Here is an 18,333-nt window from a genome sequence, read left to right on the forward strand (position 1 = left end):
TATGAAGTCCAAAGAGCATGTAAATCTCACTGTCGCTCATTGCTGTTGTCAAAAGTTTGCTTCGTATAAAGCGGGAAATTTTGCCTAACGGCATTTGTTGCCATTTCCCGTCTTTTATTCTCAACTTTGCCTTTTCCTTCTCTCTTTAACTCTTTTTTTCTAACTACAGGGGACCCGGTATGGCAGAGAAAAAATTTTGCAGTTGAAAGGGCGACAAAGGACAAAAATTTGCGAAAAAAAAAGAAAGCCAACGACACACTATGTTTTGTTGGTCGTGGCCCTTTTCATTTTAGTCTCCTTGGCTGTTTGTACCAACAATGAAGAAGTGAAATTAGGGAGTGTTGTATGAGGAAAAAGTTATTTTTTTTAAAGCCATTAAAGAAAGACCACAATCAAAATGAAAATTAAGGAAAATGTAATTTTTTTCTACGAAAACTTTTGAACTGAAGCTTAACTAGAAAAGGAGGAAAGGAGCTCGAAATGTTTATACATTGGTTTAATAACTTAAGTAATCGCAGTTTGGTGATTACAATATTGATTTGCATATCCTTGATATACGTATCGTATACCTTTAATTCGTGTCTCATTACAAGTCTGGGACGCACCTTTAATCGGGTATGTGTAGTGTGGAAAGCAACAAAACATTTTACATAACTCCAGAAATTGTAATGAGATTGTGTTTTGGTTTTCCCTTTCTCAAAGAATCCACTGAAGCAGTTTTTTATCTCCACTTCCTTGTGGCCCCAAACTTCGGAGGAGGCCAATGCGAATGCCACAACAGCAGCATTTAATAATTCCACCACCAATTTTACCAGCTCATACAATATCACCAAAAATTCTGTCCAGCAGCAACAGCTATTGAGAGATGAGATACACAAAAAGTTATCCCCCAGCCACATTGCCTCCAATGGAAGTGTTAGTTCCTCATCTTCATCATCCTTACCACATATTTTAGATGGTTCTCCCAAATATCGTTTGTTGCGTCAACAAGGCTCCCGACCATCGCGCCATTTACCTGACACCTTGATAATAGGCGTTAAGAAATCTGGAACTCGTGCCCTATTGGAATTTATTCGCCTGCATCCGGATGTTCGTGCCGCTGGTTGTGAAGTGCATTTCTTCGATCGCCACTATCAAAAGGGTCTGCATTGGTATCGACATCATATGCCCTATACCATAGAGGGTCAAATTACCATGGAGAAGACTCCGAGTTATTTTGTCACCAAAGAAGTGCCGCAGCGTGTGCATCACATGAATGCAAATACAAAGTAAGTTCAATTTTGTCATCGGTTTAGGACAATGAAACTCAGGCTAAGCGAAAAACGTAAACGTCCTCAGTTGTTAAACAAGCAAATCTTGGTGGGGTTATTAAATAGCGGATTCACAAATACAGAACGAATAGAAAACTAAAACGCGAAAGCGAATTTATGGCGTATGTGAATTAATAGCGTATTAAAAGCGTAGGCGAATGAATAGCGAATTTACCGCGCACGTCAATAAAACGTGTACGCGAATTAATCTGTAACAAAGGCCTGCACAAAACCCTTCATTGGTGACTGTTTTTCTGAACTCGTGAACGCTGAACCCTCATGATGTTGTATTTTAAGACTACTGTACACGAATTGGTCGAGTATATCAACAACACGTGTACACGATTAAATCAAGTATGCGATTAGTCGCGTAGACGAATAAATTGAGTATGCGAACTAAACGCGTTTGGCAAATATAGAGTAAAATGAAGTTGTTGTTAAGCAGATAATTTTGAAAAACAACCACCATTCAGTGCTCGGTGGTATTTTTTATCTCGAAATTATCGCCGCTACAATAGGACATTAGAAATGACTCGCTGCACACTGAGTCATTGAAAGCGTCTCGCTGTTGTTTCCAAAACAAAAATTAACTGATCATACAAATCGCTTGCAAAATGTTTGTTTTCTCATATGTAAAACCTACGCGTGTGTTAACCCATGCTTTTGCCAAATCAAACACGTTGACTTCGTACGACTTTCGTACTATGACAAGAAAAATACTTTATCTGAAGCAAAATGTACCCGAATACATACATTGTACAACGTGCACTAACTGAAATCTGAATCAGTCTTTCTTTAGCTCTTTTTTTGCATTCACTCATCTCGTTGTCGTGATGTCTTGTTATCTGTTTTACTCAGTTCTCAATTTTTCATACAAGTTCAGTTTTTGAAATACTCTATGATTGTTAGTGTGTCTTGAAAACAGAAATGAATGGTCTTGCGTAGGACTCTGTCACGACTTGGTCGAGTATATCAATAAAATGTGTACATGAATTGGTCAAGTATATCAATAACACGTGTACACGATTAAATCAAGTATGCGATTAATCGCGTAGACGAACAAAATGTCGTATGTGAACTAAACGTGTTTGGCAAATATTCGTGCATGCGAATTTATTTTGTAAGCGAATTAATCGTTTACCGTGTATTCGAATTAATTTTTTTTCATTTATTAAATGCGTTTGCGAAGCTTTATTTGTGTTTACTTTCACTTGCGCGAATTTTTTGATTATGCGAATTTTTCGCGTACGTTAGAATGAAGATGAATTTATCGCATTTGCGAATTTTTAGTTTATATATTTTTATTTAATTTATTAACCGAGTTTGCGAATTTTTGTTTGTGTTTATTTTCACTTACACGAAATTTTTGATTATGCGAATTTTTCGCGTACGTGAAGATGAACTTATCGCATTTGCGAATTTTTCGCTTATGAAATTTTGTTGGCTTATTCGAATTTCTCTGTATGCAAGTTATTTTAATTTTTCGAATTTTTCGCGTACGTGAGTTGAACATGAAGATGAATTTACGGCTTCTGCCATGTTTCAGTTTATGCAAATTTTTGGTTTTTGCGAATTTGTATGCATATTTGAATTACTTGTTTATGCAAATTTTCCCTTTTCGTATTCTACGCTTTTTGAATTTTGCGCTTATACAAATTTAACACATCTGGAAATTTTTCGTTTGTTCCAATTTTTTGCTTTTGCGAATTGTTTTCATGCACAAAGTTTTTGCTTATGCGAATTTTGAATTTGCAAATTTTTCGCCCATATGCATATTTTTCGCTTATGCGAGTTTTTCACGTATGTGAATTTATAGCGTATGCGAGTAAATGAATGAAGTACGCGAAATAATCGTATGCAAGAATTGGTCGAGTATGTCAATAAAATGTGTACGCGAATAAATCAAGTATGTGATTTAATCGCATTCAGTAAGTGTTCGTGTATATACTCATTTATTTTTTGAGCAAATCAATCGCATATGCGAATTGATCGCGAATTTTTTGTTTGTGGTTATTTTTTACATACGCGAATTTCTTTAGTTAATGTATATCTTATGCGCATTTTCCTGTATCAAATTTATCGCATATTTTAATTTTAGTTTTTGTAAATTTTTGGTCTTTGCGAATTTTTTGTTATGCAAATATTTTGCCTACGCAATTTTTTCGTTTGCACAAATTTTTGTCTTATGCCAGTTTTTCCTTTAAGCATAAATCTAAGCGAATAAGGAATTTCGCATATTTTATGCGAATTTTTTGCCTATGCCAATTTTTCGCTTATCCCAATTTTTCGCTTATGCCAATTTTTTACTTATGTAAAATTTTTAATATAAAGTTTTCGCTTACCAAAATTTTTTGCATAGGCGAATTTTTTCTCATTTTTAAGTTTTTTGCCTGTTAGGGCGAAGATTATTAAGTGTTACAATTTTTGTTTGTTTCTCTTTCGAGACGAGCTCATCGGAGATTTTGCTTTGCAAATGGAAAAGGATAGCCAGAGATCGCAACACATACCAACCACTGTGGGACGCGTTTCGTAATTTGGTTAAGAGTTACTCATCAGCCATACACCTAATCTCAAAAAAGAAACGAACAAAATTTTTTTTTCTGTTTTGCGTATCGTTCACTTACGCCAACTTTTCGATTATACCGATTTTTCACTTATTTTAGGCTAAGTTTTAACTTATGGAAATGTTTAGCTTATAGGAATTTTTCGATTTCGCGAAAATTGTTTTGTTAATGTAAATTGATCGCGTATGAGAAGTTAATGAACGTGTAGGGAAATCGTTTATGCGAGTTTTTTTTTTAATAAATAAGCTAGTTTTTCGTTTCTGAAATATTTTTATGTGCGAATTTATCTAATTTGTGGAGTTTTCGTTAAGCGATTTTTTCCTTGCTTTTCGCTAATTTTGTGGCTATACCAATTTTGTGAATTTTTGCTTACTTATAACTTTTTTTTCATGCAAATTTTTGGGTTATGCGACTTTTTCGCGTATGCGGCGTTTTCGCTTATACCAATTTTTTGTTTATGAGACTTTTTCGTTTATGCGAATTTTCCTTTATTCAAATTTTTAGTTTATGCGAATTTAAACAATTAAACTGAATTTTCTTATTTTTTCCGTCAATTTTTTGCTTATTCGAATTTTTTGCTTACGCATAACTTTTATGCAATTTTTTGCTTATGTGACTTTTTCATTTATGCGAATTCTTCCTTTAATCCAATTTTTAGTTTATGCGAATTTAAGCAATTAAACTCAATTTACCTATTTACTTATTTTTTCTATGTCAATTTTTCGCTTATTCGAATTTTTTGATTATGCATAACTTTTATGCAAACTTTTCACTTACGCGAATTTTTTACTTATAAGACTTTTTCGTTATTCCAATTTTCCGTTTATGCAAATTTAAGCAATTGAACTGAATTAAGCTATTAACTTATTTTAACTATGCCAATTTTGCTTATTCGAATTTTTTGCTTATGCATAACTTTCACTAATGCGAACTTTTCCTTTATGCGACTTTTCGTTTATACCGCTTTTTGCTTATTTGTCGCTTATGCGAATTTTGCGCTAACGAGAATTTTTCGCCTATGCTACTTTTTTTGTCGCTTATGCGAATTTTTGTTAATCCGATTTTTTCGATTATGCGAAATTATTGCTTATGTGTAGGGTAATTGATAGCATATGCGAATTCGCTTATGGACTTTTTCGTGCATGCGACTTTTTGCGTATGCCAATTAATCGTGTCTGCGAATTTATTGATTATCTAGATTTATCCGGAAGCGATTTTATCGCGTATGCAAATTCGCTTTTGCGATTTCATTACTGGTGCACATTAGTAGCGTATCGAATTTATAGGTAAACTGTCCGTGAAAAAATCTATGTTTGTAAAATATACATTTCCTTTCATCCCTTACAGATTGCTTGTGGTGGTACGCGATCCCGTAACTCGTGCCATATCCGATTACACACAAGCGGCTAGCAAAAAAACCGATATGAAACGTTTTGAAGATTTGGCCTTTGTAAATGGCTCATATGCGGTAGTGGACACCAATTGGGGACCTGTTAAAATCGGTGTCTATGCACGATACCTGGAAAAATGGCTACACTATTTTCCTCTATCTCAACTGCTATTCATAAGCGGTGAACGTTTGATCATGGATCCAGCCTATGAAATTGGACGAGTTCAGGATTTTTTGGGTCTGAAACGTGTAGTTACCGAAAAGCATTTCTATTTTAATGCTACCAAAGGATTTCCATGTCTCTTCAAATCGGAGGCACGTTCCACACCTCATTGTCTGGGTAAGACTAAGGGTCGCAATCATCCTCATATTGAGACGGCGGCCATTGAAAGACTGCGTGATTTTTATAGGCCATTTAATAATAAATTTTATGAAATGACAGGAATTAATTTTGCCTGGCCATAATTAGGAGGAGCCAGAGCCTAGGATAGGCTGCAGACTTAAAGACGATCAATGAGGGTTATTAAATGGGGTTAGTTTTTAGAGTAGACGAAAACAATTTTTGACAAGTTAGTGATATTTATTAATTAATTATTGGATGAAAAAAATTCAAAAGTACTCAAAAATTATAAAAATAAAATCAGTAGTGGTAGTTAAATAAGTCATGGAAAAGACTAAAAGAAGCAAATGGGTAGCAAAGGGGTGAACTAAACCCCTGGGGCACTCAAAAATTTGGATGTTTCGGTTTTGAAATTTTTGAAACTTTTTAAATAATTTCTTATCTATAGGAAATTAAAAAATATGACAACTTTTGAGAAATATATGTTCTTTAAATAATTGTGTCAAATTTCATTTCCATGCATAATATTAAATTTTTCTTTACAATATTTGGATCAAAATATTATTTCTTTGCAATTTCTAGTCCAAATTTATTTTCTGTAGGTAATTATGCATAACTTTTTTAAAAATTATTTTATGAAATTTCGTGAAATTTTTTTGCTATTAGAAATGACCACATCCATTTTTTGCTATAAGAAATTTTATGAAAATTTTACTATGCATAAGCGAATTTTTTTGGCTTTTTTCGCTTATGCGGATTTTTGGATTATTTTGCATATGCGAATTTATTGCATGTACAAATATGTCGCGTATATGAATCTTTCGCTCATTTTATGCGAATTATGGTTATTTTTTACTTGGGAAAATGTTTCACTTTTGCGGATTTTTCGCTTATGTGAATTTTTGCCTATGTGATTTTTTTGTGTATTACAATTGATCGCTTATGTCAATTTATCACTAACGTGAGTTGAACGAATCTATTTCGTCCGCGAATTTGACGCAAAATGAGAAATAAGCACGTTTTGAAATTATACGCGTATCCGATCACGTCTGCGAATTTTTCATTTTTGGGAATTATTAGCTTTTTTTTAGCAATTTTTCGCTAATGCGCTATTTATTCTTCTTATGCAATTTTTTCGCTCGCATTTCCCATGTCCGCCTTAAATTTTTATTACGTGAATTTGTCGAATTTGGTTAGAATTCAAATTTTAAGCTTATGTGAATTTATTGTGTATGCGGATTTATCGCGCATTCGAATTTATCTTGAAAGCGATTTCATCGCGTTTGGGAATTTATCAAATTTGCGAAATTATCGCGAATTTATCGAATACACGAATTTATCGCCTACACGAATTGAACGTGTAGGGGAATTAAACGGGTCTGCAAAATTTTCACCTAGGTAAACGTTTTGCGAATGCGAATATTTCGTTTATGTAAACGTTTCGCGTACGCGAATCCCGTATCTGAATATATTGCGTCTGCGAATTTTTCTTGTATGCAAATTAACGCTTACGTGAATTATTACGCACGCGAATTTATCGCAAATTTATTGCGCGTTCGAATTAGGTTAGGTTAAAGTGACAGTCTGCCATCAGACTCACTTAGACGTTTTCGTCCAATGTGATACCACAGGAACAGGAGAAGGAAGTTGCCTTCTAGTTCTAAAGTTGAACCATCCAGATAGTTATAATAAAGCCATGAGCTTGCGAATGTTCACATCCTTTAAATAAAACAAGTTCTCAAAGAAATGAGAAACTAAAGTGGAACTCCTTCTTTCTCCTTTTTTGCTCATGTGAATATGGTAACCATTCAAATTTTTAGCTTATGCTAATTTATAGCGTATGCGGATTCATCGCGCGTGCGAATTTGTCGTGTAAGCGAATTCATTGCGTTTGGGAATTTAACACATTTGCGAAATAATCTCGAATTTTTCGAATACACGATCGTGAAGGTGTATTAATCTCGTCTGCAAATTTTTCGCTTATTTAAACGTTTCGCGTATGGGAATTTTTCTTTTATGTAAACGTTTCGTCTATGAGAATCCCGTATGTGATAATATCGCGTCTGCGAATTTTTCGTGTATACAATTTCAGACATTTTCATCCATTGTGATACCAAAAGAACGGGAATAGGAAAATGCCTTCTAGTTCCTATTTAAAAAGCTCAACAACTTGCGAATGTTCACATCCGCTAAATCAGACAGGTTCTCAAAGAAATGAGAGCCTAAAGTGGAACTCCTTCTGTCTGACAGTGCGTAACACACACAGCAGATGTTCTATACTCTCTTCTACCTCGACGTCCTCACAGCGTCAGCAAAAGTCGTTACTGGCAACCTTGAGTCTGTCAGCATGTTTTCCGATTAGACAGAGACCTGTCCTGTATTCGGATTCTGCACTTAATCAAATTAATTGCATGTCCAAAGTAATAACGTACGTGATTCCATCTGCGAAGATTTAATATTTGAGTATTATCCTTTCAAGCTCATTTTTATACGAATTTTAAGCTTGTGCGAATTTTCGCTTGGCAAATTTTGTCAAAATATTTTTAGAATGGCAAATTTTTTTAAAATAGTTTTAACTATGGGAAATTTTGTTAAAAAAGTTGTTCTTATAGGACATTTGCCTAGATTCTCTTTACTTTACTTTAATTGGCTATGACAGAACATTTGTTCCACTAGCCGAAAGTAGAAAACCTTCCAAGCGCCTTGATCTTTTGCGCTCATTCTAAAATCTTTGACTCCAAGATTTGAGGTATCTCCCACCACTTGATCTTTCCATCGGGCATTTGGTCATCCCGGTTTGCGTGTGCCACCGTGTTTGCCTTCAAAAGACTTCTTTGCTGGAGCTTTTTCGTCCATTCTGAATTTTAAGATTTTAGATTTTCTTTGCCATAGGAAATTTGATCAAAATTTATTTAATATTTTTCGCTTGTGCGAATGACATAGTTTGTTCGCTTATGCGGATTTTTTGGTTATGCAAATTTTGCGCTTTTGCGAATTTTTTCTTATTTAATGCGAATTTTTCGCTCATTTAATATGATTGTTTTTTTTAACGCTTATGCGAAATAATCACTTATGCGAATTGATAGCGTCTACAATTTTTCCTGTATACGCATATTTCGCGTATGTAAATTTTCGCTTATGCGATCTCTGCTTTTGCGAATTTTTCGTTTATTTAATGGTAATTTTTCGCGTATTTTATGCGAATTTTTCGATTATGCGGATTAATCGATTGTATGATTTTATCGCATCTGCGATTAAAATATTGCCAAATTCGTGCTCTACTCCCAAAGATCTTTCATTTAAGATCCATATTACCTGGTCGGTAAATATGTCCGATTTTAGGGGTTTTGGGGGGAATTGGGTGACCCACAAAACATTTAGTCCAAGAATAGGATATCAGATCCGTTCTCTACTCTCAAATACCTTTAATTTGGTACCCTTATAGTAGTGATTGGTCTATATATCTGTTTGGCGGTTTTGCGGATGGCAGGCCCTCCTAGGCACCCCACCTTAAATTTTGATACAAAATTTTTGTTGAGAAAACACAATTTCGCTTAAATCTCCCTACCCATCTCCGAGTTCCGATGTTTTTGAAAATTAAAGAAAATTTTCAATACGGGTCCATAATGCACCATCTGTGAAAATTTCAAAAAATCGGTTCAGACGTTTTTGAGTCTATACGGACAAACAAGATTTTGTCCAATTTTGATTGCTATGGAAAATTTTGTCGAAATTTCCTTTCTATATGAGATTTTTGTCAAATTTTTTTTACCATGGAAAATTTTGTCGAACCATTCTTACATTAGGAAATTTTCTTAAATTTTCTTTACTATGGAAAATACTTTCGAAATTTCTTTGCTTTTAAACCTTTTTTCAAAACTTCTATGTTTTAAGGAGTAAAAATTCCAAAAGAAAATTTTGTATAATATTTTTTGTTTTAGGAAGTTTTCCTATAACAAGAAAATTTTACAAAATTTCCTATAACAAGAAAATTTCACAAAATTTCCTATAACAAGAAAATTTTAAAAAATTTCCTATAAAAAGAAATTTTTACAAAATTTCCTATAAAAGGAAAATTTTACAAAATTTCCTGTAACAAGAAAATTTTACAAAATTTCCTATAACAAAAAAATTGTACAAAATTTCCTGTAACAAGAAAGTTTTGTAAAATTTTCTTGTTACAGGAAATTTTGTAAAATTTTCCTTTTATAGGAAATTTTGTAAAATTTTCTTTTTATAAGAAATTTTGTAAAATTTTCTTGTTATAGGAAATTTTGTAAAATTTTCTTGTTATAGGAAATTTTGTAAAATTTTCTTGTTATAGGAAATTTTGAAAAATTTTCTTGTTATAGGAAATTTTGTAAAATTTTCTTGTAATAGGAAATTTTGTAAAATTTTCTTGTAATAGGAAATTTTGTAAAATTTTCTTGTTATAGGAAATTTTCTAAAATTTTCTTGTTATAGGAAATTTTGTAAAATTTTCTTGTTACAGGAAATTTTCTAAAATTTTCTGGTTATAGGAAATTTTGTAAAATTTTCTTGTTACAGGAAATTTTGTAAAAATTTTCTTGTTATAGGAAATTTTGTAAAATTTTCTTTTTATAGGAAATTTTGTAAAATTTTCTTGTTGCAGAAAATTTTGTAAAATTTTCTTGTTAAAGGAAATTTTGTAAAATTTTCTTGTCGTGGGAAATTTTGAAAAATTTTTTTGTTATAGGAAATTTTGTAAAAATTTCTTTTTATAGAAAATTTTGTAATTTTGTTATAGGAAATTTTGTAAAATTTTCTTGTAATAGGAAATTTTGTAAAATTTTCTTGTAATAGGAAATTTTGTAAAATTTTCTTGTAATAGGAAATTTTGTAAAATTTTCTTGTAATAGGCAATTTTGTAAAATTTTCTTGTAATAGGAAATTTTGTAGAATTTTCTTGTTATAGGAAATTTTGTAAAATTTTCTTGTAATAGGAAATTTTGTAAAGTTTTCTTGTTACAGGAAATTTTGTAAAGTTTTCTTGTTACAGGAAATTTTGTAAAGTTTTCTTGTTACAGGAAATTTTGTAAAATTTTCTTGTAGGAGATTTTGAAAATTTTTCTTGTTATAGGAAATTTTGTAAAATTTTCTTGTTATAGGAAATTTTGAAAATTTTTCTTGTTATAGGAAATTTTGTAAAATTTTCTTGTTACAGCAAATTTTGTAAAATTTTCTTGTAATAGGAAATTTTGTAAAATTTTCTTGTAATAGGAAATTTTGTAAAATTTTTCTTGTTACAGGAAATTTTGTAAAATTTTCTTGTTATAGGAAATTTTGAAAATTTTTCTTGTTATAGGAAATTTTGTAAAATTTTCTTGTTATAGACAATTTTGTAAAATTTTCTTGTAGGAAATTTTGAAAAATTTTCTTGTTATAGGAAATTTTGAAAAATTTTCTTGTTATAGACGATTTTGTAAAATTTTCTTGTAGGAAATTTTGAAAAATTTTCTTGTTATAGGAAATCTTGTAAAATTTTCTTGTAATAGGAAATTTTGTAAAATTTTCTTGTAAAAGGAAATTTTGTAAAATTTTCTTGTTAAAGAAAAATTTATTTTTTATGCGAAATTCTTTGAACTTTGGGAAATTTTTGTCTGAAATTCATTAGTATACAAAAGAGAATTTTTGATGAATGTAGGAGCCAATTTGTTGGTGCTACTCTCAACAGGTGGTACTCATTACAGCCCCCTTTGCCACCTTTTTGCACCAAAATTCAATTTATACGTATTTGAAATTACAAAAAAGAGTTTAAATTTAAGAAAATCGAATATACAATGATTGTCTAAGACTTAAAAATGGTTATTTAAAATGAGTGTAGTTTATTAAGTGTAGTGTACGCACAATCGTGGGCTTGAATGAAGATGATGATGAGGTGAATAAAGCAAAACTCAAAAAAACTCGAAGCATTTAAAATGTTATATCCTTATATATATACATATATATTTATTAAAAGTAAAATAGAAAAACTTATACAAAATCCCATATTATTAAAAAATATAAATGACAAAAAAAAATCATATGTACTAAATTAACTCTTAATGAGAGTAAAAACCTATAACGAAAGCAACTAATCCCCCATTTAGTATTAGACATACATCCACATATACTTATTCTAAATCATATAACAACAAAACAAAGACTTTGATATAGTATATACAGACATTTATAAAAATTTATTTATTATAAATGATATAAAATGAAAAAAAAAAACGGAAACACTTAAAAATCATAGAATCCAAATCTTTTTCCCTTAGCTGTAGCTTCATCTTACAAAAAAAAAAATAAAACAAAAAAAGCAAAAAATCTAAAACAAAATTTATAATGCTGGTTCCTGTCTCATTAATATTGGACCTGTAGTCCTTTGCAATCACTTCCTCTATGAAAATATTTATATACCTAGATATGATCTGATTCATGATAATCCATAGAAAATTTACACTTAAGCTGAGCTTACAATAGACTAAAGAATAACACACACATACAACATTCTTTTGAAAATTTAAACCTCTGGATGTACAAAACAGTTACTTATACTTCGGAGTAAAAATGCATTTTACAGAAGCTGCATAAGCATGTCTAAAGTCAATTTTTGATTTTATCTCGCCAAAATAGAACATATTAGCAGTGGGAAGATCACTGTCTGCAGTTTGCGTAAATTGTCATTGTCTACAGTTTCCACATGGCGTATAAGTACTACGATAAGGCAACTGTATTCGTTACGTATACGCAGGGTCGTCCCAATGAATATGATTTAATGATATAAAAATTCCGATTTTTTTTACCCACCGCCGAAGGAGGGGGTTATATTCATTTTGTCATTCCGGCCAGTACATCGAAATATCAATTTCCGATTCTATATAAATAAAAACTGCCCTGTTTCTGTCTGTCCGTCTGTCAACCCATCCATCTTTCTGTCTGTCCGTCTGTCAACCCATCCAACTTTCTGTCTGTCCATCTTTTGAAATCATGCTATAAACTTCAAAAATAAACATATTGAGCTGAAACTAAACAAAGAAAAATTTGTTTACCTTAGGTAGGCTAAGTTCGAACCCAGGCGTTATAGGCGGACATGCTAACCTCTGCGCCACGGCGGCCTCCCAGTGTGAACTTCAACAAATTTTCAGCGGTGGTTATCCCCTTACTAATGCTGGTTACATTTGTAGGGTGTACTACCATGTTTAAACTTCTCTACCAAGTGATGTCGCTATGCGGCACGCCGTTCGGACTCGGCATAAAAAAGGAGGCCCTTTATCATTGAGCTGAAATTTTAATCGGACTGTACTCATTGATATGAGAGAAGTATGCCCTGTTCCCTAACGGAATATTCATGGAAAATTTTGTAATAGTTAGATGAAGTTCGAAGTAAGGCTATGTCGGCTATATCTTTGCAATAGAAAAATAAAGTCTTAGATAACAACACACCAACCAATGTGGGATGCGTTTTATCCTTGGTTAGGGGACTTATTCAACCACATTATTTGTGTAGGATTCAAGGGCCATACATTGGTAAGTCGTACTTATATCGAATATACCCCGAAGACGTGTTTTGCGACTAACCAACTAACCAAGTTTGACACCTTTACACCAAGCGCTTTTAAAACAACTTGACGCTGACTGTTGACTCTTTGATTGGGTTTAGACTTTGTACCATAGAGGGATCCTCTACCGTAAGCAGATCTGTGGCCGGTCTTTCACAATGTCCTTTTGTCCAACTACTGAACATAGTAGAGGCGAGTAGTAGTAGACTGCAGAAGCCTTGGCCAGCTGGGAGTGTGAATGATGTCGGATTGCTAGAGCACTTACTTTACAATTGCCCCATTAGCCAAACTTAGAATAGCGTTCCAAGCGCCTCGATCTTGTGCGCTTCTTCTAAAATCTCTGACACCAAGTTTCGGGATGTCTTTCACCACTTGATCTTGTCACCGGGCTTTTGCTTGTCCCGGTTAGCGTGTATCACCGTGATAGCCTTCAAAAGACTTCTTCGCTGAAGCTTCTTCATTTATTCTAATAACATGTCCTAGCCAACGCTACCGTTTTATTTTGATATGTTTAACTATGCTAGTGTCGCCATACAGTTCGTGGTTCAAACGACGCCGACAATCTCCATCAATGCAAACTGGTCCATAAATTTTCCGAAGAATTTTTCTCTCAAACACTCCAAGCACTGCCTCGTCTGCTTTCAAAAGTACCCTTCTTAGGAACCATATAACAACAGGGTAGTAACCTTGTCTTGTATAGTGTAATCTTCGTTTGTCGAGGGGTGGCCTGGTTTCTTAGCTTTATTTCAAAACTGGTGCCATTCGTTACCAATACCAATTTTAGGGCTTGCCAAAAGACGCCCTGACAACATGGGACAACCCGGATCTCCGCCTGCTGGGCCGTATTATGGTCAGGCAGTCTTAAACAGATCTCAGTCCCTGGGTTCTCAATGTAGACCCCAGGTCTGAGTTCTTCTAACCAGATTGCACAGATAAGCTGATGTATGCGCCTTATCAGTGTGTCGCTTCCGGTCTTAAATAGTTCAGCGGGTAACCCGTCGGCTCCTGCTGCCCTGTTGATCTTCTGTCGGGTCACTGCTACTTGGACCTCATTCTGACTAGGAGGTAAACATTCTATACCATCATCAGCGAATGGTTCTGCGGTATGCTCCTCGCCACCATCGTCGGATACTAGCAGCTGGGCAAAATGTTCTCTCCATATCCTCAGCACACTATGTGTATCAGTTACTAGACTTCCTTCTTTGCCTCTGCAGGAGGATGTGCATTCACCAAAGCCATCGGTTTGATGTTTGATTCTGTGGTAGAATTTTGAGATTTCATTCCGATTCCTAAACAACTCAATTAGCTCACACTCACGTCTTTCCATTTTCTTTTCTTTCTGCGGTCCCTTTTTATGCCGCATTCTCTGCTTTAGTAGTATTTCGACACTCTTGGACATATCATGGATTTCTTGGGGGAGGCTTCTAGTGCGGATTTCGCGGCGTTTTCAATGGAGTGGGCAATGGATTACCACTGCGCCGTTATGTCATCGTGACAAGGAGTGATTTCTTTAAGCAGTTGGCTCAGTCGGAGTGGAGTATGCCGTTGACACCTGTTGTGTTTGCAGCTTTCCGATGTCCAGCTTCCGTGTAGTTTCAGATCGTACTTTACTCGCCATGCTCAAACCGGTGCGAACCTTTGCAGCAACAAGGTAATGAGCCGTATCTATATTCGCTCCAAGGATCGATCATACATCTAACACGCTGGATGAATGCCGTTCATCTATCACAACGTGATCAATTTGGTTCCTCACATCTTGATCTTCGGATAACCATGTGGCTTTGTGAACTTCTTTATGTTGAATTCTGTTGCTGCTAACTATATTTTTTTTTGTTGCTGCTGCGAAATCTATTAGCCTCAACCCATTATCGGACGTTATCTAGTGGAGGCTAAGTTTTGCGTCCGTTGAACCAAAGATATTTTCCTTCCCTATCATCGCATTAATATCTCCCAGAATGATTTTAATATCATGGGTGGGGCAGCGGTCATATTCTCTCTCTTGGCGTTCGTAGAGCATATGGTTGGTCTGCTCGTCTTTGTCTTCCATCGGGGCATGGGCACAAATAAGGTTGATGTTGAAAATTTTTGTTTTTAGGCGGTTTGTGGCTAAGCTCTCATCCACCGGAGGTATGATGGAGACAAGGTGTTTCAGTCTCCAACTAACCACAAATCCACAACCAAATTCATGTCTCGTGTAATGGCAGCTATAATATAGTACGTCACCATTTTATATTGTTGTGACACCATTCCCGACATTCTCCAATACATCCGCCAGTGTGTATAGCGCTCCTTATCTATAAGTCCGGACATACAGGTGCAAATAATGGTCTTTTTTATACACTCCACCATAGGATGGGAGTATACTAATTTCGGCATTCCGTTTGTAACACCTCGAAATATGCGTCTAAGACCCCATAAAGTATATATATTCTTGATCGTCATGACATTTTAAGTCTATTTAGCAACGTCCGTCCGTCCGTCTGTCTGTCGAAAGCACGACACAAATACTTCTTATTGTGCAGGTCGGTTGGGATTGTAAATGGGCCAAATCGGTCCATGTCTTAATATAGCTGCCATATAAACCGATCTTGGGCCTTGACTTCTTGAGGCTTTAGAGGGCGCAATTCTCATCAGATTTGACTGAAATTTTGCCTCTAGAGGGTGCAATTAATATCCGATTTGGCTAAAATTTTACACAATGACTTCTACTATGGTTTTCAACATCCAAACCAAGTAAGGTCCGAGTCGGTCCATAACCTGACATAGCTCCAATAGCACGGAAATTTTTAACGATTATCCTTTGTTTGCCTGTAAAGAGATGCCGGGCAAAGAACTTGACAAATGCGAATCAAAGTGGAGGGTACATGTATGTACAATGAATTCTCCTATGACCTTCAACTTGTCAAAAATGGTCTAAATCGGTCCATAACCTGATATAGCTCCCATATAAACCGATCTCCCGATTTTACTTTTTGAGTCCCTATAGGGCGCAATTCTTATCAAATTTTGCTGAAATTTTTCTCAATGACTAAGTATGACCTGAATCGGTCCATAACCTGATAAAGCTTTCAAAGCATGACAAATTTTATCCATTATCCTTTGTTTGCCCATATAGAGATACCGGGCAAAGAACTCGACAAATGCGATCCATGGTGGAAGGTATGATTCGGCCCGGCCAAACTTAGCACCCTTTTACTTGTTTCTTCTCTTTTTTTTCTTAACGGTGTGTCACATTGGGTCGAACTTGCCCTCCGAGTGATCTCACCTTTCGGGGTCCTTGGGCGACTCTCAGTCACTCAGGTCCCAAATATTACATTCGTACTCTTCTCTTAAAAATGTTTCATTTGACATACATATTATCCCAATTCTTAAAGATTTCCGTTTGAGTGGGCTTCGGGTGGAGCGTTCCCCTAGGCTATCTGACCCCAAAGTTTTATACCAATTTGTTCTTTTTTTTGGACACAAAACTTCATTTTAATTGGGTCAAACATTTCCGAGATCTGGAGTTTTAAACATTGGGGCCCAACGCCTTCTCTTTTACATAATGGCGACCAAAAAATTTCTTCAAAAATTGGTTTTTGCTAATGCCGATCTTATATAAAATTCACAATTCTTGAAAAATCAAATAAAACAAAAATAAATACCTATCTATATACATATACACTAACACACAAATTTCGATAGCTTTTTCATATAAATATTAGTTTTTAAACTTTTTTACTTAATTAGCAATATTTTATGAAAAGAGACAAAACAAAAAAGTGAAAAAAATGTTTTCACAAAAAAATTGTTGCAATTGTTACAAAAATAGTATAATCAAACTATGTAGTCTTTTTAGATACAAACAATTTTTATATGGTTTTTTTTTTCGATGGGAATTGATTTTTAACGAAATTACGTGGCAAATTATAAATGGAAATTATTTTTTATAATTTTTTTTACAAAACAAAAATAATATCTAAACAGAATTTTTTTCAACTCTTAAACCCATCGCTTAAAATTGTATTAAATACAAAAACAAAACTGAATCTAAAATTTTATACAAACTTTATAATACACATATAAGTACCAGTTGGATAATAAGGAATTACAGAATTTTCAAAACGATTTCAATTCAAAAGTCTCTGCAACTTCTGATTAAAGAGAGAATTTTGGATTTTTTACATTAGATAATCCAATCAATGACTTGAATAAAAGTTATTTGGTGGACATTTCTTACATGAAAAATCAATGACTTGAAAATTTCTTTATTTACAGTAGGTTACATAAAATAAATTTACGTAATACAGAAAGAGGCGCCGGGTAGCGAGCACCTTGTGCTCCCGCTATGTGTAGAAAAGCTATCCAGTTTAAATTAAAGGTGGAAGGAGGTAAATTCCGGATCAATACCTCGTTGATGTTGTGCCGTTTTAAAGATTTCCTAATATCGTCCAAAAAACTAATATCGCTGCAGTTCAGAATTTTCTTTATAGGCTTGTTTGTCTTCGAGAGGGGGCACTCCACAAAGATGTGCTTAACTGAAATTGGAACGATGCAAAAGGTGCATAAAGGCAATAATGGCTTGTATTTATTAGGGCGCTTTAGTAGTAGCCGAGTTGGTAGCGTGGTTGGATTACCAGTGCAGAGGTCGTCGGTTCGATTCCCGCCAGAAGCCTTGGTATGCTCCTACTGTGGTATCACAATGGGCTTAAAAAATTGTCTAAGTGAGTCTGTAAAGGACTGCCACCCTTACTTAACCTAACCTAATACCTTGTCTTAAAGATATCCTTGTTCACTCTTAGTCTGGTTAGAAAAATGCAATCGCTCGTTTTGAGGTGGAAATTGAAATGGGGTCTGATAATTTCAGCATTTATCTCCCGCAAAAAAGAACGGGAAGTGTTCCTCAAAATTAAGTTTTTGATATTTCGGAGACTTCTGTATTGGTTTAGGAGGCCACCGTATCGCAGAGGAGCATGTCCGCCTATGAAGCTGAACGCCATTGGTTCGACTACTGGCAAGAACATCAGCAAAAATGTTCAGCGGTGGTTATCCCCTTCTAATGCTGGCGACATTTGTGAGGTACTGTACGGCAGCCATGTATAAACTTCTCCACAAAGAGGTGTGGCATTGCAGCACGCTGTTCGGACTCGGCTATAAAAAGGAAGCCCCTTACCATTGAGTTTAA

General features: G+C 34.4%; 1 protein-coding gene across 1 annotated transcript; it reads left to right on the forward strand.

Annotated features, from left to right (window-relative positions):
* Window positions 1-241: 241 nt before the first annotated feature.
* LOC106088520 (heparan sulfate glucosamine 3-O-sulfotransferase 6) lies at window positions 242-5,729 on the forward strand. The gene is made up of 3 exons (XM_013254081.2): window positions 242-615; window positions 703-1,268; window positions 5,222-5,729. The coding sequence occupies exons 1-3, from the start codon at window positions 481-483 to the stop codon at window positions 5,727-5,729; spliced, it is 1,209 nt and encodes a 402-aa protein (XP_013109535.1). The 5' UTR covers window positions 242-480.
* Window positions 5,730-18,333: the final 12,604 nt, after the last annotated feature.

Source organism: Stomoxys calcitrans, chromosome 4, assembly GCF_963082655.1.
Source record: "Stomoxys calcitrans chromosome 4, idStoCalc2.1, whole genome shotgun sequence".
NCBI classification, from domain to species: Eukaryota; Metazoa; Arthropoda; class Insecta; order Diptera; family Muscidae; genus Stomoxys; species Stomoxys calcitrans.

Bases quoted from the DNA above. Each gene is read 5' to 3' on its own strand.
- LOC106088520 (XM_013254081.2), top strand. From the start codon at position 481: ATGTTTATACATTGGTTTAATAACTTAAGTAATCGCAGTTTGGTGATT. The intron at 616-702 runs GTATGTGTAGTG...CCTTTCTCAAAG, and splicing joins TGGGACGCACCTTTAATCGG to AATCCACTGAAGCAGTTTTT. The intron at 1,269-5,221 runs GTAAGTTCAATT...CATCCCTTACAG, and splicing joins CACATGAATGCAAATACAAA to ATTGCTTGTGGTGGTACGCG.